The following is a 26109-nucleotide window of genomic DNA, read 5'->3' on the forward strand; positions in this document are numbered from 1 at the left end:
CTGGAATTTCCAGAGATGACCAAACAAACATCAAGAAGGAAGTGGCTTTTTTCTCTTTGGAAAGTTTTATTATGGAAAATTTCTAACACGTACGAAGAGCTGAGAATAGTAACGAGCACTACCCCGCAGCTTCAGGCAGTCGTCACTCACGGCCCGTTACTCTGGAGCAAATTCCAGACATCTTATTATTTCGTCCCTAAATACGTAGGCAGGCACCTCTAAAGCAAAACAATGGGAACCAAGGCATTTGGTGTCTAAGCCCAGTTCACTGGGGGGCAGCCCGTATATCTTCAATTCTGCAATTCGTAACATACGACTTATAGGGGAACGGAACGGAATTTTTATTTAGGCAACCACAATCAAAAAGGAGGCGGTTAAATCCTCCTAAGGCTCCAGGAGGGAGGCTCACCCCAAATATCCGGGTCGGCGGAGCGCAAGGCGCTACCCGGGGACCTCTCCTTTCAAGGCGGTGTCCCCGGGTGTGGCCCGCGGAACCCGCCTTCTAGGGCGCCGGCGGGTCCTGGCACCGCCCCTGCCCCGGAAGTCTCCGCCCACTGGCCCAGCCGCCCCCGCACGCCTCCGCCGCCCTGGGCGCGCGGGGTGGGCTCGGGGGCGCGCACGCTCTGCGTGCCAGGCGTTCGGGACTGTACCTGGCGCGGCCCGAAGGCCTGCAGTTTGGCCTGCTATGTTCGTCTCCGCGGCGCTCCGGGCCCGTGCGGCCGGCTTCGCCGCCCAGTGGGTAAGGAGGCTCGAATGAGCGCGGGCGCTGCCGCCGCCCTCCCCCTCTCTCCACGCCTCCTGTTGCAGCGGGCATGCGGGAGCTCAGGGCCCCGGACGGGACCCCGGGCGGCGGCAAGGACACCGCGGCCTTCGCCCGCCTCAGGGAGTCCGCGTCGCCGCGGAGCGAGGGCGTCGGCGGTGCGGCTGCAGCGGGCGCGAGGCCTCCTTCCGGACGGGAGGCGGGAGGGCGGTACCGGGACCCCCGCCCGCCTAGTAGGCCGCGTCTCTGCGCAGGGCGGCCCCAGGGTCCCCTAGCAGCACTGCGCCTGGCAGGTGGGGAAGTTGGTCGAGTGATGGCGTCACCACGTCCCGCATCCGGAGGACGTCGGGGCCACTTGCGCTCCTGACATCCAAGCCCGTCTTTAGAAAGGACGTTGACTCTCGGGGTCAAACACCTGTTCGCACTAACTTAACAGAGCGTGTTCCAGAAATGACGAGGATGACGGCGGGGCATTTACCGGAAGGAAAGCAGCCTTCCCCCCAGCAGTAACGTAGAAAGGTTGAATCAGTTCTTGGCAGAAGGGAGGGCGGTGTTGCGCAGTAGCGGAGGATGAGCTCAGGGCCTTGCAGGGAGACCTGAGTTTGGATGTGGGTGCACCGTCTTTCCACCTTTGTGCCTTTGGGCTCTTATTCTCACTTGCTGTCCTCGGCTGTCAAGTGGGAATATTCCAATTTGCAGAGTTTGGTCTTCAGTAAACGCTTGAGGTTCTACTGTTACCTGCTGGGCTCCAGGTAACAATGGATAATAATAATGACAGGTGACATTCCGTGACTGCCTTTCTAATCAGGCCCTTCTAGCCTTTTACAAATAGTGGGATATCAGAATGACCTAGCAAAAGTCAGGAAAGATGTGAGTAAAGTGGTCTCACCAATAAAGTTCATTTTCAAAGAACTTGCTTATTTTGTTATAATTGCTGCTTTATTAGCTAGCTGCCAATTTCTTCAGCCACAGGCTTTTATTCAGCTTGTCATTTTTAAAAAAATATCCAGAATTTAGTACTGTGTCTAGGGGAAGACACTAATTGTGTGACCTTGAGCCATATTTCTTAATCTCCTTGAACTCAATTTTTCTTTTCTGTAAAGTGCAGTAATACCTTATTGAGCGATTGTCAAGAATTGCCTAAAAATTATGAAATATGGAGCAGTAGCTACTCAGAATAGGTTTATTTCCATCTTTCCTTCAGTAATTGCCCAAAGTTTTCTGTAATGTTGACACCATTTTACAACTCATCACTGCCTCTCTCCCAAGCCACTAATTAGTGTCGTAGGGGTGAGAGAGTTGTGGTGGCATTTTCAACGATTGTGTTTTCAGTTTTAGAATTTTAATTTGGTTCCGTTTTTGTAGTTTCTATTTCTGTCTTTTTATTTATTGAAGATTTTTAAATTTCTGTCCTTAAGCACTGCTGTAGCAGTTTTGAAATTATTGTTTGGTAATCTCCATTGTCTTTTTTCTTGAAAATGGGTTGTTTTCCTTTTTTGTTGTTTCATGTTGAGTAATTTTGGATTGTATCCTGGACATTGTGAATGATGTCATAGAGGCTCTAGATTTTTAAAATTCCTCCAAAGAGTATTTTGTTGTAGTTGTTGCAGGCAGGCAATTAACTTGAACTGCGATCTGGCTCCCTTGTGGGCAGCGGCTCAAATATTGGTTCAGTTCTTTTAGCTGGGCTGTTTGGAGTCTGCCCTGTGTGCATGCATGTTTGGAGTCAGCCGCAGAATTGGGGGCTTCTCCTCTCTGGCTTTTCCTTTTCTGGGATTTCCCACTTGCCTATTCCTCTCCTGTGGTTGTCCCAGCCTCTCCTGTGGTACTTCAAGATATTAAGGCTGCAGGTTTTCTCTTGGAGTTTTAGCTGCCCAGCATGGGATAGACTGGGGCCCGCCTTCACGATAAAAGATATAAAGAAAAAAAAAAAAAAAGAACCCTTATTGGCTTCTTCTAAGTCTAGACTCCCTTCATGTGTCTGCCTGCATTTGGTTGTTCTTCAGTGCCTTCAGAAAGATTTTTGGTTTTTAATTTTTAAAAAAATATTTTGTCCAGAGTTTATAGTTGTTACCCAGTGGTTTGGCCTGATAATAAATCTACTCAGTCGTACTAGAAGTAGAACGTTCTTTGGCGGCATTTTTCTTCCTAAATTTTAAGTTTTGTAGAATGAAATGTTTTCCCATTCCATTAGAGATTCCATTGATTTTGCAGTATCTACATTTTGGCTCTAGGACATCAACCCAGTTCTTTAGAAAGAAAGAGAGAGAGGGAAGAAGGAAGGGAGGGAGGGAGGAGGAAAAGTGAGATTAGAGGGCATTTATATTAGTTTTTTATTGCTGCTGTAACAAGTTACCACAAATTTGCCGACATACACAAATTTATTATCTTATGATTGTGTAGGTTAAAAGTCTGACATGGGTCTCACTCGGCTAAAACCAAGGTGTTGGTAGAGCTACCTTCCTTTCTGGAGATTCTAGGGGAGAACCTGTTTCCTTGGCTTTTCTAGCTTCTAGAAGGTGCCCTTCTTTGTTGGTCCATAGGCCCCCTTCCATCTTCAAAGCCAGGAAGGGCAGGTCATGCTCTCACATACCATCCTGACCCTGCTCTAACTTTGCTCACTCCTCTGTGTTTTAAGAGCCCTTGGGTCCACCCTGATAATCCAGAAAATCTCCCTATTTTTGGATCAACTGATTAGCAACCTTTACTTATCTGCAACTGTAGTCCTCTTCTGCTGTGTATACTAACATGTTCACACCTTCCCAGGATTAGGATGTGGGTATCTTTGGGGCACCATTATTCTTGCCTGCCACAGCCTTAAACAGTTTTGGGGAAAGAGAAAATGAACACATTTTAAGTTTATACACTGAGGTTCAGTAGGTCACTATTGCACACTACAAACTCAGATCTTTATATTGGAGATGTGAACTCAGTCTCCAGTGTAAGGATAAAAATAGTATGCTAAACACTTTATCTCATTTAATCTTCTTAACACTTTTAAGATAGGTACTCCTGTTATTTTATAGATGAGCAAACCTAGGTGCAGAGAAGCAGAGCAGCCTCCCTAAGGTTATAGTAATTGGTGAAGGTGAGACTGACTGAAATGATGTTTGGACATTTCATTTCTATGAAGTATTCTCCTTAGGACATTGGAGTGTTATTGGTATCCATACTGGATTTTAAATATGTAAAGAATGCTTTGTTTAATTTATGGGCAAGATGGCTGAAAGTAATCACGAATATTGTGACCATTAATATGGTTACCTTAATCTGTAATGCTCCTTTAATACCTGAGTTGTTCGTTTTAGCTTTTCTATAATATAAAATTTGGCCAAATTTTACTTGATAATTCTCTCACAATGCTAGTAAAATCACTTCTATTTCTTTAATCCAAATTAACATTTTTAGTTAAACTATCGATGGAACTTTATTTGGAGAACATTTGTAAAACTCTCCTATGTATATTTGAAAATATTACAAAAGTTAGTTTTAGTGGTTAAGGCGTGTCAAGTCAGAAAAACCTGTGTTTGACTTTTCATGTATTTAGCTGTGTGATCTAGTGAAAGTTCTTTTCTTTCCTTCTTTGAGCCTTAGTTTCCGTATCTGTAAAACAAGAGATGACAATAATACCTATGTGGGGATTTTGTGAGCCAAGGGAGGCAGGCCTTTTCATTTCTAATCTGTCTCCCTATATATGCTATGTGTTAAAAAAAAATTTTTTTTTTTAAAAACAGTAAATGCAGCTCTTCTGTTCTTATGGAAAACCTAAATATATATACATTAACACAGAATTTTAGCAACTTAATGTCAAAGGTGATTTCTTCAAAATAGTAGAGAAAGGGCTCAATTTGTTTATAAAACAAAAGCAATCAAAATGGTGAAGGTAAACTGATAAATATTAGCCCTCATTTGTTTTTCAACTGGGCATACACTGTTACTCATTCATAGCAAGTTAGCACGTGGCTGTTTTCAAAGCTGCCCTGTTTTTTGATATCTTTAGGAACTTCACCTATTTTACTACATTCATTATAATATCCACATCAGGCATTTTCAATAAAGGAATAAATAAGATATTAAAAGTTTGAATTATAGAGGGGAGGGGCAAGAGAGGTAGGGGATTAAGAGTTACAACTACTATATATAAAACAAATAAGCTGCAAGGATACATTGTACAGCACAGGGAATATAGCCAATATTGTTTAACTTTAAAAATCTATAAAAAGTATAATATATAAATATATATATAAATATAGTGAATCACTGTGTTGTGCACCTGAAACATAATATTGTAAATCAACTATACTTCAATTTTAAAAAAGTTTGAATTATAAGTAGTCTTTTCCCTACTTAATGGGCCATTTCCATTCAGTTTCACTTTTAGAATAAAGAAGCATTCTAGGACGAAATCATCTTAGAACTGGAAAAGAACAACTTAGCTAAGCGGGACTGATTTGAAGAGTAAGCTGAATTTCCCCCCCCTTAGACTAGAGTCTAGGCTTTTCACTAGACTGGAGTCTAGTTTCTCATTAGACCCTGAAAACGTCTATACTTCAGTGAATTCCAGTTGAATTCACTGAACTCCAAATGAAAATTCAAGAAACTTTTTTTCATAAACAAGAATATAATTTGATAGTGAAGAATTAATAGTGGGTTTCAATTCTAGCTTTTTCAGGGTTTAAGAAGGAAGGGAAAAGACTTACAGCAGGCAAGTAGTGACAATGACTGTGTTAGTTAGCTAACACAGCACAGTTCTCAAAATGCAATTTAAATCTTCCATTGTTCAGTTATTAACTGTTTTATCCCCATATCAGCTAGGCAGATGTAGTAATGCTTTAACAGGTTTATAGTATCTTCAGAGATAAGGTTATATAGTACCTGACTATTTGAACCTCAGAATACTTCAGTAAGTATATATCCCTGTTTTCACAGATACAGAAATTGACACAAAAAAATTAAGTGACTTGTTCAAGGTCACACGTTAGCAAGTGGCAGCATGGTGATCTAAACCCAAATCTTCCATTAAAAAAAATCATCATCGGGCTTCCCTGGTGGCACAGTGGTTGAGGGTCCGCCTGCTGATTCAGGGGACACGGGTTTGTGCCCTGGTCCAGGAAGATCCCACATGCTGCGGAGCGGCTGGGCTTGTGGACCATGGCTGCTGAGCCTGTGCGTCTGGAGCCTGTGCTCCGCAACCAGAGAGGCCACAACAGTGAGAGGCCCACGTACTGCAAAAAAAAAAAAAAAAAAATCATCATCATCATCTGAAACTCCAGCGTTTCTTTCTGTAACTTAACTACTTTTTCCTGACTGTTCTCAGTCAGTATGTAGTCTGTCTTCAAGGATTTGGACTTTAAAACACTCTATTTTGGAGAGAGAGAAAGAGAGAGAGAGAATGAATGTGTGTGTGTGTGTGTGTGTGTGTGTGTGTGTGTGTGTGTGTGTAAATTCACGTGCATATGCAGAATTACAGGGCAGCCAGAGAGTGCCTCAAAATAGATTTTCCAGTGTGCCGCTACATAGGCCTCAAGATCAATTTTCAAGATTATCTGTATATTTTTAAGTAAGGTATGTGACATATCCTGGAATAATGAGGAAAGGATCAAAACCGAAGCTATTCTAACTTAGAGATTGGTGGTGTTTATTTTGATATACTGGGAAATTGGAAGGAGAAATAGGATTAACAGTAGATGTTTCATTTTGTACTTGATGAACGTTTTGTTTTAAGAATTTTTTTTCAGTTTGTCAATTCATGCTAAAAGAAACCTAGAAAACAGAGAAAAATATAAGAAACAAAATATGAGTCCCTTGTAATCTTGTGAACATCATAACAACAGATAAGCACTTTTAATTGTTAAGGCCATCTAGTATTTTCATTATTGTCTATATTGAATATATTTAGATGGTAGTTTATGCTTTTTTGTTTGTTTTGTTTAACCTTGAAATTTTCCAGTTATGACTGTGCCACAAACACTTCTTTCTGTCATTATTTTTAAGAAATATTTTTCTTAGCTACATAATATGTAATGTATAATATGTGTGTGTGTGTTGTGTGTGTTGCATTTATTTTAAAGGAAATTTTTATCATACATCTCAGACACAAAAAAGCAAAAAGAATATAATAAACACTGTGTATCCATCCACTTGCTGCCTAAGAAAGAAAGCAAAACCAACACAGTTGAAGCCCCTTTGTGTACCACAGCTGATCAGATTCTCCCGTCCTCCCCCCATTATCCTGAAAATATTTATCACTCCCATATTTTATACCTGTGTTTCACATTCTGTACCTGGGTCTTTTCTTGTTAATTAAAGCAAGTGTTCTGTGTAAACTTATTTCTTCAACTGAAATATTATTTGGATCTAGGGGAAAGTTAAATCTGTGATTGTGTTATATCACTGCTTTTGCTTCCTTGTCTGTTATGTTTGCCTTTGAATTGTCCAGCTCTTTGCCAGTTCCATGCTTTGTTTAATCCAGTGTTCTACCATCTGTGGTTAGTAGAACTCAGAAGTTGGAGGATTTCTGAACAACAGTAGAATTGCTTTTCAGGGAGAGGGTAGAGAAGGTAGAAGTGGGGGAGAAGCAATAAGGCAAAGAGAAATGAAATGCAACATAGTAATCAAATGGATTCCTTCCAAGTCAATTGAGGGTGGTCAATCTGCATAGCATTCATTATAAGAAGCTTTCTGAAACTACTTTTATGGCTGGAGTTTCTAAACTAATGTAAAGAATTGAAAAGGGGGTGTACATTCAACTCATTTTTACAGAATGAAAACTTGTTTATGAAATGAAAGCTATCCAACTTGATTCAGACAAAAGTGAAAGGCAGTAAGTTAATGGTACATTAACTGCAATTGCATGCCAAAAGAATGTAGGAGAAAGGATATGCGACTCAGGAGATTAGGTTGTCATTCTGGTTCTTCCACTGACTCTTGCATGTTACCTTAGGCAAGTTAGTAACCTTACCTTTGAATCTCCATTTCCTTTTATCTCCTGAAATAGAGGTGGGCGTGGTGTAGTGTGGTAGGCCATATTTCTTAAGATATTCTACTTCTATCAGTTGATTCTATTATTTTAAATTATGGATCTTAAAATTTCATAAGGCTTTTGATTGACTAAACTTTCTTAAAATTTTAGGGAAGACATGTAAGGAATTTGCATAAGACAGCTGTGCAGAATGGAGTTGGAGGAACCTTATTTGTGGTAAGTAATTACTATGATTTCTTCAGAATGGAAGGACTTGGAAATTTGGGTAGATACAACAGGGTCCGGACGCGCAGGCTCAACGGCTGTGGCTCACGGGCCTAGCTGCTCCGCGGCATGTGGGATCTTCCCGGACTGGAGCACGAACCCGTATCTCTCTCAACCACTGCGCCACCAGCGAAGCCCAACACCAGTGTCTTTGGTATTTGCTGGCCATTGTGGGAATTTAAACATAGCTAATTGAATTCACTACATTTCAAGAGGTGTTGTTCCAGCTAAACCTCTCAAATTTAAATTGATACCAGGGCAACTCTGGGAATAAGAATTTAGATTATTCCTTGGTGAAATAACTGTGAACCTAACCTGATTTCTTGTCACACTTTAGGTTCTTAAAAATCATTCATGTTGGCTCAGTGAAGATTCTGAGGCTGCAACTTGGGGAATCCCAAAATGGCACTAGCTTGAAACTCATAGATTTTAGTAATACAGCGAACACATTGGCAGTTGGCCTTTATGTTTTTCATGTCCAGGGTTTCACTACAGGTAGAGGTCGATGAATTCCCTAGCTTGTTTGCACAATTCAGAAAGGCTAAGATACGTATCCTCTTTCTGTGACAAAGTACATTTTTTAGGAATCAATCTAGTGTTTAAAGGCAATTTAGTGGACTTGTATGATGACTTAGAGTTAGTGGTATCATTTTGGAAAATGAATTATTTTTAGGCTGAATCTTAATAAATGTGTTATCTATACTATTAATAAGTAGAGTCCTGCTTTGTATTTTGTCATCTTTGTCTAAAAACATTCGAGATCATTGTCCAAAGTTTCTGCTTTTTTTCTCTTCTATGTTCTTGAAAAACCAGAACTCTGAGAGTTAACTTACTAAGGGATTCAGTTCTGTGTTCACCATACATACAAAACATTAATTGATGTAAGTGTTAATCTCAGTGTGACTCATTTGATTTCCTGTTGACATGCCATTTCTTGTCTGTTTGAAGAGGGCCTGTTCTTTTGGAGAAGAAATAAAGCTTGCTGTTGGCTAGTTTCTGTTACAGAAAGCTAGCTGTTGGCTAGTTTCTGTTGTGTGGGGAAGAAATGGTGCTTTTGTAGTAGGAGGTAGGTCCCTTTGACAATCTGGTACACTCTTTTTTGGAAAAATGCACATATTTTCACACTCAGTATTTTGTGTCTTAGGGACTTCTGTTGTGGTCCAGTGGCTAAGAAGACTCTGCACTCCCAGTGCAGGGGGCCCAGGTTCCATCCCTGGTCTGGGAACTAGATCCCACATGCTGCAAGTAAGAGTTTGCATGCCGCAACTAAAGATCCCACATGACGGTACTTCCCTGGTGGCTCAGTGGTTAAGACTCCACACTCCCAGTGCAGGGGGCCCAGGTTCGATCCCTGATCCAGGCACTAGATCCCACATGCATGCCACAACTAAGGAGCCTGCCTGCTGCAACTAAGGAGCCCACATGCCACAACTAAGGAGCCCATGAGCTACAACTAAGGAGCCCGCCTTTCTCAAAGGACCTGACGCAACCAAATAAATAAATAAATAATAATTTTTTTTAAAAAGGTCCCTGGGCTTCCCTGGTGGCACAGTGGTTGAGAGTCCGCCTGCCGATGCAGGGGACGCAGGTTCGTGCCCTGGTCCGGGAAGATCCCACATGCCGCAGAGCGGCTAGGCCCGTGAGCCATGGCTGCTGAGCCTGCGCGTCCAGAGCCTGTGCTCCGCAACGGGAGAGGCTGCAGCAGTGAGAGGCCCACGTACTGCCAAAAGAAAAGAAAAAAAAAAGGTCCCGCATGCCACAACAAAGATCCCATGTGCTGCAACTAAGACCCGGCACAGCACAGCCAAATAAATAAATTTAAAAAAAATTTTGTGTCTTAATTTCATAATGCTTCCAATAATTGGTAATTTTTTGTAATTAGATTACATTAGAAGATCCTATTCTCTAATCAAGTTGGATAATGCTTTTTTGGGGGTTTTGATCCTAAAGCTACTTCTCGTAACCTATAAAGGATGATTTTGAAAACTTCTAAATTTTTGAATTCTGCTAATATTTTGTTAATCATACTCATCAGATCTGTATTTCACAATTAGTTTAGCCATTCTTCTTGATGCAAGGATAGGTTGATGTATATCATATTCGAATTAAAGCAGAGATTAAATGAACAGCAGTAGTAAAGTACAAAGTTATTCACACTTTTGAGGGAATTTTGATAATTTTGGAAAACATTTTTTTTCCTTTGTGTAGCACAGAGATACTCCTGAGAATAACCCAGATACTCCATTTGATTTCACACCGGAAAACTATAAGGTATTACTAAATTAACATTATAATTAATTTACAAAATATTTAGTATCTTCCAGATGTATAAAAACAAGTGCTTTTTCTTTGATACAGAGGATAGAGGCAATTGTAAAAAACTACCCAGAAGGGCATAAAGCAGCAGCTGTGCTTCCAGTCCTGGATTTAGCCCAAAGACAGAATGGATGGCTGCCCATCTCTGCTATGAACAAGGTACTTCATTTTTGTGTTAGTTCAAAAAGAGGAGAGATTGTGTATAGTAACTTCCTTATGTAGAAATTTCTCTGACATTCATTGATATCAGTCCAGGAGTTTGAAGCCCTTTAATCATTTATATGTTTCATACATCAGATTACATTTGTGTTTTTGTTGGTTCCCTTAATAATGCAGAGAACTGAAAGGGTAGAGCTTTTTATCTTTGCAAGAAGTAGTAAAGGCATTATAGTGAAAGAGGCTTTCTTGTTTTCTGTCTTTGAGAGAAATGGCAATAATAATAAAGATCCCAAATGTGTATAATTTGCTGTCAAGATATTCTGAAAATGAATGTACTGCTTAAACACTAGAATTGCAGAGCAAAGGATCTGCTCACAGCTAATGTGAATCTTTTTAATATTTTGCATCTTTGGCTCCAGGCTTTAACAAAAATGCATAATACATGGTATTTACGACACTTGATTATGGCAGCTTGGAATCCGCAACCTACAGAAATCTTATGGGTGACCCATATAAATATGGTTAATATATTCATGCATGTTTTGATTCATTTTTTCCTAATAGTGTTTTCAGCAGTAATCCAAATTTCAAGTTTATTCATATCCTATTAATACAACTACATTTGTATGGTATTATGTTACAGTGTATCATTTATAAAGTGCCATATAAAACCTTGTGTTATTTGATTCTTGTGAGAATCACATGACTAATAAGCCAATGTGATATAATGGAAAACATTTTACTTTGAACTAAGAGATCTGATTTTTCTCTGGACTTCCTCATCTGCAATGATTTTGAACTAGGTAGAGCTCTTCCAATTATTGTATTATGATTTCTAAGTGATAGAGCTGGGACTGAATCGTTTCTAATTCTATGCATTTTCTACTTGACTGACTATTGCAGAGATTCTGCTATATTTCATTCTCCTTTTCACTTTCTAAAGTCTAACTATTAGGTTAGACCATTATCATCTTTCTTGGAGTATAGGAATGTCCTCAGTTTATCTAATGGAATCCCGGATGCAAATTTTAGATATAGCTCATTGATCTCTTATTTACTTTGTACAGTACTCTAACACTGTTGTGGACCTTTAGTTTTTTGTTTTCTTACTGTGAAAAAATGTTATAAAGTAAGTTTGGTTGGTACTATACTTAGTAAACATAGGTGCTTATTTTTCTTTTTTTTCCAGTAAATCACATATATGTTTGGGGGTTTTCTAAATTCCTTACATTATTTTTATAATAGCCAACTTCCTCAATAATGATTTAGATGTGTTTCTAATCATAAATACTTTTTTTTTGAAAAATTTATGTTTTTAATAATGGTAAGCTTGTTGGAAGTCTTGCTGAGTGTCAAGCTTAGCAGAGCAAAATAAAATAAATGAGAAACTAATGTGAGAACATTTCAAAAATATTGTCCTGTTCTATTTAGAATTGGATGTATGTGTGTGAGAGGCAAGAAATAGCATATAGAGAATAGAATCAAGATTCTTTCCACTTTGAAATTTTTAATGTTACTGTCCCCCCCCCCCCAAAGAAAAGCCAAACCTTACAACAAAAACAAAATCCAGAGGCTCAAGCATCATATCTTAACCATCACTAAGGTGTAGGGAGGTGCACAGCAGCAGCTTGGGGGAGCTTTTTCAGTTAAACACCAGGGCCTTACAATTATTCCATTGTTCAGGCGCAAGTGTGTGTATTTTGAGAGAAATATTCAGACATATAAGCCTAGTTTAGTATCACTAAATTAAATTTAGCATATCTACTTTAATCTTGCACAAGTGAGCTGGGATTAGATGTCTTTTGAAAATACATTTCTTTTAGAATCCCTGATAAGAGAAAGTTTAATATGTTTGTCATTTGAAATGCCATTTAATTAGTTCTTTTTTCATGTCAAAACCTGGATATATGTATAATTTTTAAGTGTCAAAATTGAAGGACTTAGCCTTGCAGATACCAGATATAGTTTCTGCTTTTGAAGAAATTTTCTGGTTTTTACCAAATTGAAGTAATATGCTCAATTAATAAATATTGTAATCATATTATTTTAAAATATTTTAGGTTGCAGAAGTTTTACAAGTACCTCCAATGAGAGTATATGAAGTAGCAACTTTTTATACAATGTATAATCGAAAGCCAGTTGGAAAGTATCATGTTCAAGTCTGCACTACTACGCCTTGCATGCTTCGTAACTCCGACAGCATACTGGAGGCCATTCAGAAAAAGCTTGGTATGGGACACCATATATTTATAAATTTTATGAAAAAATAGAGTTGTCTTTCGAGATTTGACTTATTTCCTACCTATATTTTCAGGCTTTTACCAATCTTACTGGATCTGTATTTCACTAGTAAATTTTTGTCTTACTGTGTTTGCCCACCATTATTGCTTCCTATTTTGTATTCTTTAGTTCTCCTCAAAGCTGAGTTTTCATGCTTTCTTCCTTAACCATTGAGTATGTTTTAAAAGCTTCTCGAAGTTTAAAGTTTTCATTGTTTAGAAAATTAAGTTTCACTTGTTGTGTGATAGCATGTGGCACATAAAGAAGTGACTATATCATCCTTGTATCCTTCCAAACAAGACTTGGAACAAATGAGATATGAGACTAGGACTTCCCTGGTGGCCCATTGGTTAAGAATCTGCCTGCCAACGCAGGGGACACGGTTCGAGCCCTGGTCTGGGAAGATCCCACATGCCACAGAGCAACTAAGGCCGTGCGCCACAACTACTGAGCCTGTGCTCTAGAGCCTGTGAGCCACAACTGCTGAAACCTGAGTGCCACAACTACTGGAGCCCGTGTGCCTAGAGCCTGTGCTCCACAGCAAGAGAAGCCACCGCAATGAGAAGCCTGAGCACCACAATGAAGAGTAGCCCCTGCTCACCGCAACTAGAGAAAGCCCGCGCGCAGCAATGAAGAGCAATGCAGCCAAAAATAAATAAATAAATTTATTTTAAAAACAAAAATGTTACTAGAATAGGAAGAATGCTTCAGGAAGGGAAATTTGGAATAAGATGTTATTACAATTATACTCTAATAAAGATGTTTTAAAAAGAAGTTATTACAGTAGCATTTACAGAATTAAAAGGGCATTTTATTATATAAAACTGCCATTGCTGCATTTATCACTATACATATCAAATGAAGTAAAAGAAGGTGTCTCTTAATTTTGTTGTACTTGAATGTTGTAAAAATAGTTGGAGAGTATAGAAGTATGTAAGACAGAAGTCTGAAGTCTGCTCAGAATCCTACTCCACCATCTCCGAGGTACAAATTCTGATAACAGGTATATTAGTTTTAGATTTTATGTTTTAATTATTTTCATTATTAAATACTTAAATGTAATATGTCTGTTTGCTTTTTGCACTTGATTTTGGCTGTAGTAATATGTGTGCCTCATTCTTCTATTATAAGTTAAATTATTCTGAAGTTACTTTCATGTGTACAACATGTCTTTGCATACTTGTCCAATTGTACGCGAAGATTGTTTACAAGAAGTAGAATTGCTGGGTCAGATTTTACTATATTTTGCTAAAATGCCTTCCCTAAAGATATGAGAATACCTGTATTCCTTACATTCTTAATGATCTTTGACATTAGCTGTTTTCTGAGTCTTTGCCCATCTGATAGTATGACTGATTTTACTAGGTTAATTATCATGATCAAAATGAAGATAATATGGTCTGATGCCCTGTTATGTAACAACAAACACTGGAGATGAGTCCTCTGAAATTTGTTTTTAAAGGAACAATTCCACTTAAATCCTTGAATGTTCTATAATAACTATACAGTTGTTTAATTTAAGAAATTTAATGCTCTTGAATACTTTATATATGCCTTTATAAATACTTTTTATATATATGCTTTTTTTTTTTTTTTTTTTTTTTTTTGCGGTACGCGGGCCTTTCACTGCTGTGGCCTCTCCTGCTGCGGAGCACAGGCTCTGGACGTGCAGGCCCAGCGGCCATGGCTTACGGGCCCAGCCGCTCCGCGGCACGCGGGATCCTCCCAGACCGGGACACGAACCCGCGTCCCCTGCATCGGCAGGCGGACTCCCAACCACTGCGCCACCAGGGAAGCCTCTATATATATGCTTTTTATGTTGGGTTTTTTTTTGGTTCTTAAACTGTATTGCAATTAAAATATAACCTAGTCCTTACCAGTGCTTATTTATATTTTTAGGAATAAAGGTTGGAGAGACTACACCTGACAAACTTTTCACTCTTATAGAAGTGGAATGTTTAGGGGCCTGTGTAAACGCACCGATGGTTCAAATAAATGACAACTACTATGTGAGTATTTACTTAATATATTAAGTTGTATGATGTTATATTTAAAATATTTTAAACATTTGGTTTCTTGTCATGTGGATGTTGGTTTCTGAATTATTAATTTGGAAGAAACTGTTGGCATAAATATCTAGAAGGTTTCTTTTTTCCTGGTTTCCAAACTTTATTAAAAATCAAAGAATAGAAAAACTTTACATAAAATATGTCAGTTTTAGCTTCCACATTGTTGTCCACCAGAACGTTTTAAAAAAATTATCATTAAACATTATCTCCAGGAGATAATGACACATTTTAAAAACTTTTAAATAGGGGCTTCCTTGGTGGCGTAGTGGTTAAGAATCCGCCTGCCAGTGCAGGGGACACAGGTTCAAGCCCTGGTCCGGGAAGATCCCATATGCCGTGGAGCAGCTAAGCCTGTGCACCACAACTACTGAGCCTGCGCTCGAGAGCCTGCGAGCCACAACTACTGAGCCCACGTGCCACAACTACTGAAGCCCGCACCCCTAGAGCCTGTGCTTCACAACAAGAGAGGCCACTGCAGTGAGAAGCCCGTGCGTCACAACAAAGAGTAGACCCCGTTCTCCACAGCTAGAGAAAGCCCACACACAGCAACAAAGACCCAACGTGGCCAAAAGTAAATAAATAGATTTTTAAAAATCTTTTAAATAATGAAAAATTTAATAATTTACATATAAATATGAAAAATAACCACCAAGGCTTAATAGATAATATTTTGCCACACTTGCTTTAGGTATTATAATTTTTATCATTATTATATGCAGAAATAAACAATAGGTGAGGGTGAACCTCCCCCGCCCCCATTCAAAATCCTCTTCTTTTCCTTTCATTCCCAGAGATAAGCACTATCATAAATTTAGTGTGTTTTTCCTGTACATGTTTTTTAAACTTTCAAAAATACATGTATCTAGGCATGCTAATAACACTATATTGTGTTTTAAAAATTTGACAGAGATTGTATCATAACTCTAAGAACTGCTTTAGCCAGATCTCAGAAGTTTTTTTTTTTTTTTTTTAAAGGAAGTTATTTTGTTTATTTATTTATTTATGGGTACGTTGGGTCTTTGTTGCTGTGCAGGCTTTCTCTAGTTTTGTTGAGCAGGGGCTGCTCTTCGTTGCGGTGTGTGGGCTTTTCATTGTGGTGGTTTCTCTTGTCGCAGAGCATGGGCTCTAGGTGCGCAGGCTCAGTAGTTGTGGCTCGTGGGCTCTAGAGCACAGGCTCATAGTTGTGGCGCACAGGCCTAGTTGCTCTGTGGCATGTGGGATCTTCCTAGACCAGGGCTCAAACCCGTGTCTCTTGTATTGGCAGGCGGATTCTTAACCACTGAGGCACCAGGGAAGCCCCTCACAAGTTCTTTTAAAAAAAAAAAAATTATATGGGCTTCCCTGGTGGCGCAGTGGTTGAGAATCCGCCTGCCGATGTAGGAGACACGGGTTCGTGCCCTGGTCCGGGAAGATCCCACATGCTGTGGAGCAACTAAGCCCGTGAGCCATGGCCGCTAGGCCTGCGCGTCCGGAGCCTGTGCTCCACAACGGGAGAGGCCACAACGGTGAGAGGCCCGCATACCGCAAAAAAAAAAAAAAAAAATTTATTTATTTAATTTTGGCTGTGTTGGTTTTTAGTTATAGCCTGTGGGATCTTTTGTTGCGGTGTGTGGGCTTCTCTCTAGTTGTGGCGCACAGGCTCCAGAGCGAGTGGGCTCAGTTGTTGCAGCGCATGGGCTCTCTAGTGGCATGGGCTCCAGAGCGCGTGGGCTCTGTAGTTGCAGCTCATGGGCTTAGTTGCCTTGCGGCATGTGAGATCTTAGTTCCCCAACCAGGGATCAAACCTGTATCCCTCACATTGGAAGGTGTATTCTTAACCACTGGACCACCAGGGAAGTCCCATTACAAGTTTTGGTAAGTAATATTTTTATCATTTACTTCTAAATTTTTGTGTGTGTGTGTGGTGCGCGGGCCTCTCACTGCTGTGGCCTCTCCCGTTGCGGAGCACAGGCTCCAGACTTGCAGGCTCAGCGGCCATGGCTCACGGGCCCAGCCGCTCCGCGGCATGTGGGATCTTCCCGGACAGGGGCACGAACCCGTGTCCCCTGCATCGGCAGGCGGACTCTCAACCACTGCGCCAGCAGGGAAGCCCACTTCTAAATATTTTTAAATTTGCATTTTGATTTCTTCTTTGACCTGTGTTTTTTAGAAGTGTTCTTAATATCCAAGTGTGTGGAGTTTTCTAGTTATCATTTTTTAATTGCTTGCTACCGTAATTATATCATGGCTGTCATTCATAATATCTTGTTAGTTCATAATTCTTAGAAGTTTGTTTATGGAAATTCTTTTAAGGCCTGTGTTGAAGGTAGATACTTCAAGAAGGGATTGACTTTGCTTCTCTCTTGCTCCTGTAAACACTACTGGCCCAAAAGAAATCCCCTCTTCTTATATCCTCCCCCTTCTTCCCCTAAAGTGTAAGGTTCCAGAGTAGCAGAGTTTTTTTGAGGGACAGTTTTAATTTCTAGTTTTCCCTTATATTGAGGGTATAGCTTTTGGGGGGTCTCAGCTTTATGTGGTTTGGATGACCTCCTGTGTCCTGGAGATTTGTCCCTTGCCTCTCTAGGCTATGAAACCCTGAAGCCAAGTTTTTTTGCTGTTCCACTGTCTCCCTAAGTTTTCATTGAGTTTTTTGCCTCTGGGTATTTTTTTCTTGTCAGTGCCTTGATATTGATAAAATTTTAAAGTTTTTAAAAAAATTTTTATCCAGTATTGTTGTTACAATAGGACATTCAGTCAGGATAGCTGGACTGCCATAATGCCTGTAATGGAAATCTACAATTTTTTTTTTAAATGAAGATGAAATTGGACTTCTTTGGCATTTTACATTTCTAGGATGTTTTTATTACCTATAGGGGTTTTCTTCATTTTAATGCTGGTGATTCAAATTTCTTACCTTCTCTTTCTCATACTTAAAAAAGAAATTCCTTTAAAAATATGGCAATAACTTACCCTTTTCCCACATTTCTGCAATTTACTCATAATCATGAGGATCTTAATTTAAGCAGGAATTAGACAGTCAAGGCTTTGTATGAAGCACTGTAAGTCTAAATATAGTAGACTGCAGATTTATGCAAGAGATTCAGTTAGTAGTGGTATGGTCTTTGGTGAGGCAGTTAACTTTTTTTATTATTATTATTTATTTATTTTTGCTGCGTTGGGTCTTCATTGCTGCACGCGGGCTTTCCTTAGTTGCATCGAGTGGGGGCTACTCTTCGTTGTGGTGTGTGGGCTTCTCATTGCGGTGGCTTCTCTTGTTGTGGAGCACGGGCTCTAAGTGTGCAGGCTTCGGTAGTTGTGGCACATGGGCTCTAGAGCACAGGCTCAGTAGTTGTGGCCCATAGGGTTAGTTGCTCAGCAGTATGTGGCGTGTTCCCGGACCAGGGCTCGAACCCGTGTCCCCTGCATTGGCAGGTGGATTCTTAACCACTGCGCCACCTGGGAAGCCCAAGGCAATTAATCTCAGCTGACCAGTGGATAAAATGAAATAGTCACATAAACTGTCATTGGATACCGATTAGAGAGAAATATTAAATATTTTGAGGATGGTTGGGTAGCTTTGAATATGGTCTTGACATTTGATTTTATTAAGGAATTATTATTGTTAGTTAATTGGGTGTGGTAATGACATTGTGTTACTTAAGAACATTTTAAAATGTTCTGGGAGTTCCCTGGCAGTCCAGTGGTCAGGACTCTGGGCTTTCACTGCTGTGGCTTGGGTACAGTCCCTGGTCAGGGAACTAAGATCCCACAAGCTATGCAATGATGTCTGCAACTTGCTTTTAAATGTACAGCCAAAAAAAAAAAAATGAAACCAAAGGCATATGTGTACATAATTCAGATATGGTAAGGAATATGGTTATTCATGTATACTTTCCAAATTTTCGTAATAAAGAGTTGAGGGGGATAAAATCATTAGGTGAGTTTAAAGATTCCTTCTAGTTTTGAGATTCTGAGCATCTGTTGCACCCTAAGCAGTTCGTATTTCTGTAAATGTTTATTCTATATTAAAGGGCTTCTATGAGGCTAGGCATTGAATATACAGTACTGAATCATGATTTCTGTAGCATAGTACCAGGGTCCTAAAAACATTTTCTTAAGTACTTAACAGTTTGGGAGGGGTAGAGGGGATATAATGTAGTTTAGGCACTTTCATTAGTTTAATCTTTCCCCATTCTGTTTTGACCGTCTTTTGACTAAACCTAGAGTACAGCCAGGGGTAAGAGTGTGTCTATGTGTTTTAATTGTATTTGTTATTTTAAATAACAGAACCCTTGAGGTTAAGAATTTTACACAGGTGCGTAGTGTACAAAATACAAAGCTGCTCTGGTTGAAACGGGGATTGGAGGGTCAGGATTATTAAAATAAATGGTCAAAAATAAGTTTTTTACTTTTCCCTTCGAAAATTAAGTGAAGTTTGCAACAGGGTGAATTTCACCTGGGAAATAAAGAAGATATCACTAGGGTATTAGATCTTTAGCTTAGGGATAGATATTATGCATCTACTTTTTATGACTGCTGGTGCTAATAACTACTTGCATCTCACTGATTCTTCAAGGACATAGCATTTGTTGAGCACGTGCATGGCAGTGTTCTATTTTATTTATTTTCTCTTAATCCTCAAAACGCTCTGAAGTCAGTTTATGAATGAAGAAACAGATTTGGGGAAGCTGAGTAATTTCTCTCAGATTGCTGGCTAGTAAGTGTTGGGACTTCATCTCAAATGCAGAATCAAAGCGCTGCTCTGTGCTGCCTCTTCAGCTGCAGCTCCTATTGCTATTGCATTTAGCAGGACAGACTATGTATACGAGTTACTCAGTTGTTGCTGCCTTGGTAACTTAACTTGTGAGCTGAGACAGACAGTAAACTGTTATTAGGGATTTACACTGATTTTGAGCTAGGATGTAATTTTAATATGACTATTTTACTTTTTTTTCTAGGAGGATCTGACACCTAAGGATATTGAAGAAATTATTGATAAACTCAAGGCTGGCAAAATCCCAAAACCTGGGCCAAGGTATCCTTTTATTTCTTTTTAATAAATTTTAATGGCTTAACCGTTCATATAGACTTAATTTAAAAATTTTAAACCCTAAGTCCACAGGAGTTTTCAGGAGCCTTGAATACAATCTAAATCAACTTGTCATTTAAAGCAATTATTTTTTTCCCCCCGTCCCAAACCCTATCAGATAATCATCTGGTATCTACTTGGATGTTATAAAGAAGGGAAATGTACTACAAATAGAAATCTATTTCATTGTTTAAAAGTTCATACTGCCAGAATTTGACCCAAAGTCTGTCTTCCCTCTGATTTCCACCTAAAGGTCCAAAGGTTCTGTCCTTTGAACAAACACAAGATAATTTTTATATCTCTTCCAAATGCCAGCTCTTTAGTTACTTGAAATAGCTATCTCATCTTCCCCATATCTTTTCTCAGATTTAATATCCACAGTTATTTCATTGTTTTTCCTTATATGACATAGTTTTGGTCTCCCTCCTTGGCAGGTCTTCTGGTTGGCTAATGAGTTTCTTAATGTGATACTTAAACTAATCACAGTATTTGAGATATGTACTTAGCATGTGGGGCATTGTGGGACTGTCTTCTTTATTCCAGACATCATGCTTATAATAATGCAGCCTAATTACATCAATTCTTACTTCAGATACATTACATTAAATTGTACTTACAGTCAGTTAGAATGCCTAGATCTTTTTCAACTTAAACATTGTTTTATCCAGGCTACTCCCATCCTGCAGTTGTGTTACTAACTGCAGTAATTAGTAGGTATTGATTACTCCTCATTCAGTTATGAACCTGAACTTTTGCTGCTAAAAAAACCCCTATTCCTTATCTAAGTGTTCACATTACTTAAAGTTCTCTCTTAATACTAGCAATGTTTGCATGGTTTTATACAGTTATATTCCCTTTGTATTTTTTCTGCTTGTGTCATATAAAATTTTCCTTGTCTCTCTCTATATATATAGGTTTTAAAGGCCATATAGTATTGTAATGTATTGCGAGAACTATGATGTGCTCTTTATTACCCTGCTTTAAAATATATTTTCCTTCTTTTTGTTACAAACGATTCCCTGAGGTTGAATTACTAGGTCAAGAGGGTATGCATGGTTCTGTAGTCTGCAAGAAGTACTGAGAGTTACTCCTTCATTGTTCTGGCCGACTAATAACCCTACCTAATAAGAAAAAGAGGTCAGTTCAGAATAACTTAAGTTTAGTAAAGGCAAGCTGGCCCCTAAAAGACACACACTTCTTTCAACACTTGAATTTGCTTAAGGAGGTTTGCCATTCTCTTCCTAGTTCCTCACTTAACTTGGGCTACACTGAAAACATTTTTTAGGAATAAAACATTTCCACTGGTGAAGAATTAGTCTCCTTTATGGAGGCTACTGAAGTGAAACCTTTTGTCATTTAACATTACAATATTTCTCGTAGCCACTGGTCCTGTCCCTTACTTATCCTTGCTTCAGCTGTAGCCACCCCTTGCCCAAAAACAAAAGTTCATAATATTTTTCACAAACTTTAGCTTGTTTTTAGGACTCAGATGTTTTAATACAAGTTCATGCTACTCTTGTATTTGTACTTAAACCCATAATACTTCTTTCAACTTTGGGGTACTTTGTTTTAATATCTCAGGTGCACATTTCCTTGTGAAATCCACTTGGTTTCTTTAAATGTCCCCTTTTTTTCTGATTAGGTATTGTTTGTAATTCTGTAGTCATATTTTAGAGCTTAGACCCTCCTCCTTCCTTTCTTGTGAACTTTGTGATCTACTGATGACAACATTAATCCAGCATTAAATCTCCTGCCACACAAACAGATAGATAGTTGCTTTGCCTACTTTATTGTATTCCCTCAGCATTCATTTGTGTCACAAATATTTCTGGATATGTGCTGTGTGCCAGTCACTATTTTAGGTTGTGCATACAAATTATGAACAAGGTAAAGTCGTCATGTATTTTACATTCTAGTGATGGAGAGAGACAACTAGTGTAATACCTGAATAATAAATGCTAGGAGGAAAATAAACAGGTTAGGGGATGGAGAATGACTGGAGGTAAATTTAGTCAGATGAGGCCTTTCTGAGGTGGTGAATTAATGACCTGAATGATAAGCCCAAAGGAACCATGTAAAGAGCTGGAGGGGACCGTGTTGCAGAGGAAGAGGAAAGAGGAGGTATTAAGGTCCTGGAGGAAAAATAAGATGACAGTATGGTTGAAGTGAGTGATCAAGGAGGAAAGTGGTGGAAGAGGTCAGAGAGGTAGGTAGAGGCCCAGGTAAGCAATTTGGGTTGAATCCTAAGTATAAAAAGCTGTTGGAGTGTTTTCAGTAGGGAATGATAGGCATGATCTTGTTAAAATTATTATTGTAGTTGCTGTGTAAAGAATAGTTTAAAATTTAGTGGATGTTGTAGGGCAGAGGATTACGAATGATTTCTAGCTTTTTAGCACCTCAGTAATTCCTTTAAGTAAAATGAAGAAGATTTGGGATATGGCAAGTTTGGGGAAGAAAAGTCACTTTGTTTTGGACATGCTACTTAGCATGTTTCGCAGGGCCTCTCACTGTTGTGTCCTCTCCCATTGTGGAGCACAGGCTCAGCAGCCATGGCTCACGGGCCTAGCCGCTCCGCAGCATGTGGGATCTTCCCAGACCGGGGCACGAACCTGTGGTCCCCTGCATTGGCAGGCAGACTCTCAACCACTGCGCCACCAGGGAAGCCCTACTTAGCATGTTTGAGATGCCTACTTAGACATCCATGGTAGAGTGCTGAAAGGTTAGATATGAGCTTGGGATTTAGGGAATACATTAGGGCTGGAAATATGAATTGGGGATTCATTAGTTATTATAGATGGTATTTAAAGCCATGTCTGGATTAGATTACCAGGGGTGAAATTAAGAGTTTGTTGTTGTCTTTAATACAGGAGATACTACAACATTGTATTTTAACATTAATAAACAGGAACTAAGTACCACAGTAAAGCATTTTTGACATCTAATAATAATAGGGATGTTGCTTATCAGTAACTATAAATAGTTCTTCAATGTGATTTTTTTGACGGTGTTCTAGATTTGAGCCAAAGACTTTAAGAATTACTGGTTTCTCAACCTATTTTATTTCCTACGTATGACCTCTTATTTAAAAAGCTGATATAGGGAATTCCCTGGTATTTCAGTGGTTAGGACTCTGCGCTTCCACTGCAGGGGGCACGGGTGGTCAGGGGACTAAGATCCTGCATGCCATGTGGTGTGGCCCCCCAAAAAATTTTTTAAAATAAATAAATAGCTGAGATAAATCTATTTAGTTTTCAGTAATTGCAGAGCATCCATCAGTGGTATATCTAGAGTGTATCTGGACATGATAATTCAGAATGTCTTCCCAGCATATGAAAATAAGAACTTCCCCAAGTTAGTTTCTTGGCTATTGAGAGAGACTGTGATGACAGCAGTAACCAAAATAGTTACAGCTGTTCTTTAAATTAACCAAAGCTGGCTACTGCTTTTTTATTAGTATTTTTATAATAAAGCCCTCTGCTTAAATATCTGAAAGAGGTGCTAGTTGTGAGTCTTTGAGTAATTAGAGAAATTAAACTGGTTCAGTGGTAACTGATTTCTGAGTACCACTATCAGGTGTACTCTGGCCAAAATTGGTAAAGATTGCTATCTCTTTGTGGTTCAAAACTGCTTTTTTATTATTTTGGTAAATGATGCTAGAAAGAAAATATTAAACTGATGGTAAGACAACATTCTTTCTTTTGACATTTATAAATATCTGTGTGCTAGAGATTTTTTTAAAATTTATTTTTGGCTGCATGGGGTCTTCGTTGCTACGTGCGGGCTTTCTCTAGTTGTGCGAGCTGGGGCTGCTCTTCATTGCGGTGCGCGGGCTTCTCATTGCGGTGGCTTCTCTTGTTGCGGAGCACGGGCTCTAGGGCACGTGGGCTCTAGAGCACAGGCTCAGTAGTTGCGGCGCACGGGCTTAGTTGCTCCATGGCATGTGGGATCTTCCCAGACCAGGGATCAAACCCATGGTCCCATTCATTGGCAGGCGGGTTCTTAACCACTGTACCACCAGGGAAGCCCAAGAAGTACTTTTTTTAAGCCATAAAAAATGTACAGAAAGGCCAAGTTTTCTAGAATTCAAATGAGTTAAAATGATTACTGTGCAAGTAGTGTTGGAATGGCTAAAAACCAGATTTACCTTTTGAATTGTAGTGAAGAGAACAAGGTAATTAATAGATGGTATTTTAAGCGTATCAGGGAAATTGTTTTTTATTATGTGAAAATCTGGTTGTAGATTGTGGCTGTCGGGTGAATGGGTGGGGCTAGATCATGGCCTCTCTAGGGTTCTGAAGCATGTTTATAGATAAATTGAGGGGGAAAGTTACATGATTAGTAGATTAAACCAAGTTTGTAGGCTTCACTGGAGTATTTTACAGCCTTTGCAGTATTTTAATGTGCATTTTGTGAATGGTGGGGGCAGGGGGAAGTTTGCAGGCAGGCATAACAGAGGACTGGAACCCCCTTTTTTCCCCTAAAATATGTTATGGGATGGTAATTTCGTGGAACAAACTTTAGGAAACTGGACCAGATTATTCTTAAAGTTACTTTCTCGTATAAAATTCCACAATCCTGTGAAGAGCTCATGCAGTATACATGATTAATTCTATTTACTGTTCCAGAAACTTCAGTTTTTTAATCTTCCTAAGTTGATCCTTTGTGTTGGTAAAGAGGGTAGCTGAGCTGAAACCACAAGAGGGAACCTAGTAAAGGAGAAGAAAGAAAGGTCCTCCAAAACTGATTAATTTCATTATTTCATTGGTAGTTAACATTTTTAAAAAATTACAAAGCAAAATACTGTTTATTAAAGCTAAATACCATTTTGCTACTTACCCTAAAACTTTAATTTTAGGCTGTAACAGATGGCACAGTAACTGCTTTTTTATCTGGTTTTCATAGTGAACCTATAATGCAAATATATTAACTAATTTCTGACTTTGTAGGTATTCTTTATTATAATACACTACTTAGTTACTTGCATTATGTAATGTAATGGCTTAAAAGATCTTATAAATGACTATGTGGTGTCATTTTCCTGTCCCCTCAACAAATGATTTTTCTAGGGCTCTAAAAATAGACTTATAAGATTGATAGAATGTGAAGGGCAAAGCCGGAGGGAATAAAATGATTTAATTGAATAAGTTCTTCAGCTGAAATCTGTGGCAGGAACAAGGTAAATGAGCAAAGCCAGGGAACAGAAGGGTGAAACAGGAGTAGGTGCTGAGCTAGGCTCTAGCAACAGAGGTCAGACAGGGCAGAGGTTGAGCCTGAACGATTACCTGGGAAAGTATGTGTGGTGGTGAAAAGACGACAGATTCATTTACCTCTGCACTGCCTCCCTTCATAGAACTATAGGAGGACCTGTTCATGTTTTCTCTGTGGCTGTGGTAGCCACCCTGATCTGGAACCTGTTTTTGAAAAATTAATATGAATAATTTAGCCTTTAAAAACAAAAATACAAATGGATTTTGTCTTTACTGCTTCTAAGGGACATCCTCCCAAATCTTCAGCTCTCTCAAGGAATCCAGTTGTTTGTTTCCAAATACAGTGTATAACTGTGTATTCCCTGTGACAGTGGATCTCAGTCAAAATAAAATTCAAATATAAAAAGAATGTAGTGTTCTAGTTTATTAAAACATACTTTTTAAAAATGTCCTCTGGGGCTAGGTTATTTTGCTGTAGTTCTTAGCTATGATCTTTGGGCAGATGCTGCATCATCCCAAACTTGGTTTCTGTATCTGTAAAATATTTTGGCCAGTGTCCCTTGTCTCATGGTATTGTTGTAAAGATTTAATGAGCCGGTGATGTATGTACACTGCTCAGGAAGTGGGAACTAGTATTATTTTTATATTTTTCATATTTCATATTTTTATGTCAGTTTTTATATTTAACCTTAGGAAGAGAAAATCTTGCGACAGTTGTAATGTTTGGATTTGGATTAAATAATCCATACTAGTTCTCTGAGGAGAAATAGTTACTTAACTGGGCTCTTGTGAGGTAACAGTTATAAATGGTAATCATTAGCAGTCAATTTAATGTTACTTTTCCTTTCAGGAGTGGACGCTTCTCATGTGAGCCAGCTGGAGGTCTTACCTCTTTGACTGAACCACCTAAAGGACCTGGCTTTGGTGTGCAAGCAGGCCTTTAATTTATATTCAAATGTAAATATGTCACTGGAGAAATAAAATACGAATCTCCTATCTATCTA

At 39.1% G+C, this 26109-nt stretch overlaps 1 protein-coding gene across 2 annotated transcripts; it reads left to right on the forward strand.

Moving 5' to 3' along the window:
- Positions 1-230: 230 nt before the first annotated feature.
- NDUFV2 (NADH:ubiquinone oxidoreductase core subunit V2) lies at positions 231-26109 on the forward strand. 2 transcript variants are annotated; one of them, XM_067014576.1, is made up of 9 exons: positions 231-739; positions 7893-7958; positions 10215-10277; positions 10365-10481; positions 12542-12710; positions 14661-14770; positions 19768-19844; positions 21959-22104; positions 25956-26109. In XM_067014576.1, exons 1-8 carry the CDS (start codon positions 686-688, stop codon positions 22065-22067), a joined length of 765 nt encoding a protein of 254 aa, XP_066870677.1. In that variant the 5' UTR covers positions 231-685; the 3' UTR covers positions 22068-22104; positions 25956-26109. The 2 variants fall into 2 exon arrangements, with proteins under 2 accessions (XP_066870677.1, XP_058897253.1); XM_059041270.2 differs by lacking the exon at positions 21959-22104.

This window comes from Kogia breviceps, chromosome 15 (genome assembly GCF_026419965.1).
Source record: "Kogia breviceps isolate mKogBre1 chromosome 15, mKogBre1 haplotype 1, whole genome shotgun sequence".
Taxonomy (NCBI): domain Eukaryota; kingdom Metazoa; phylum Chordata; class Mammalia; order Artiodactyla; family Physeteridae; genus Kogia; species Kogia breviceps.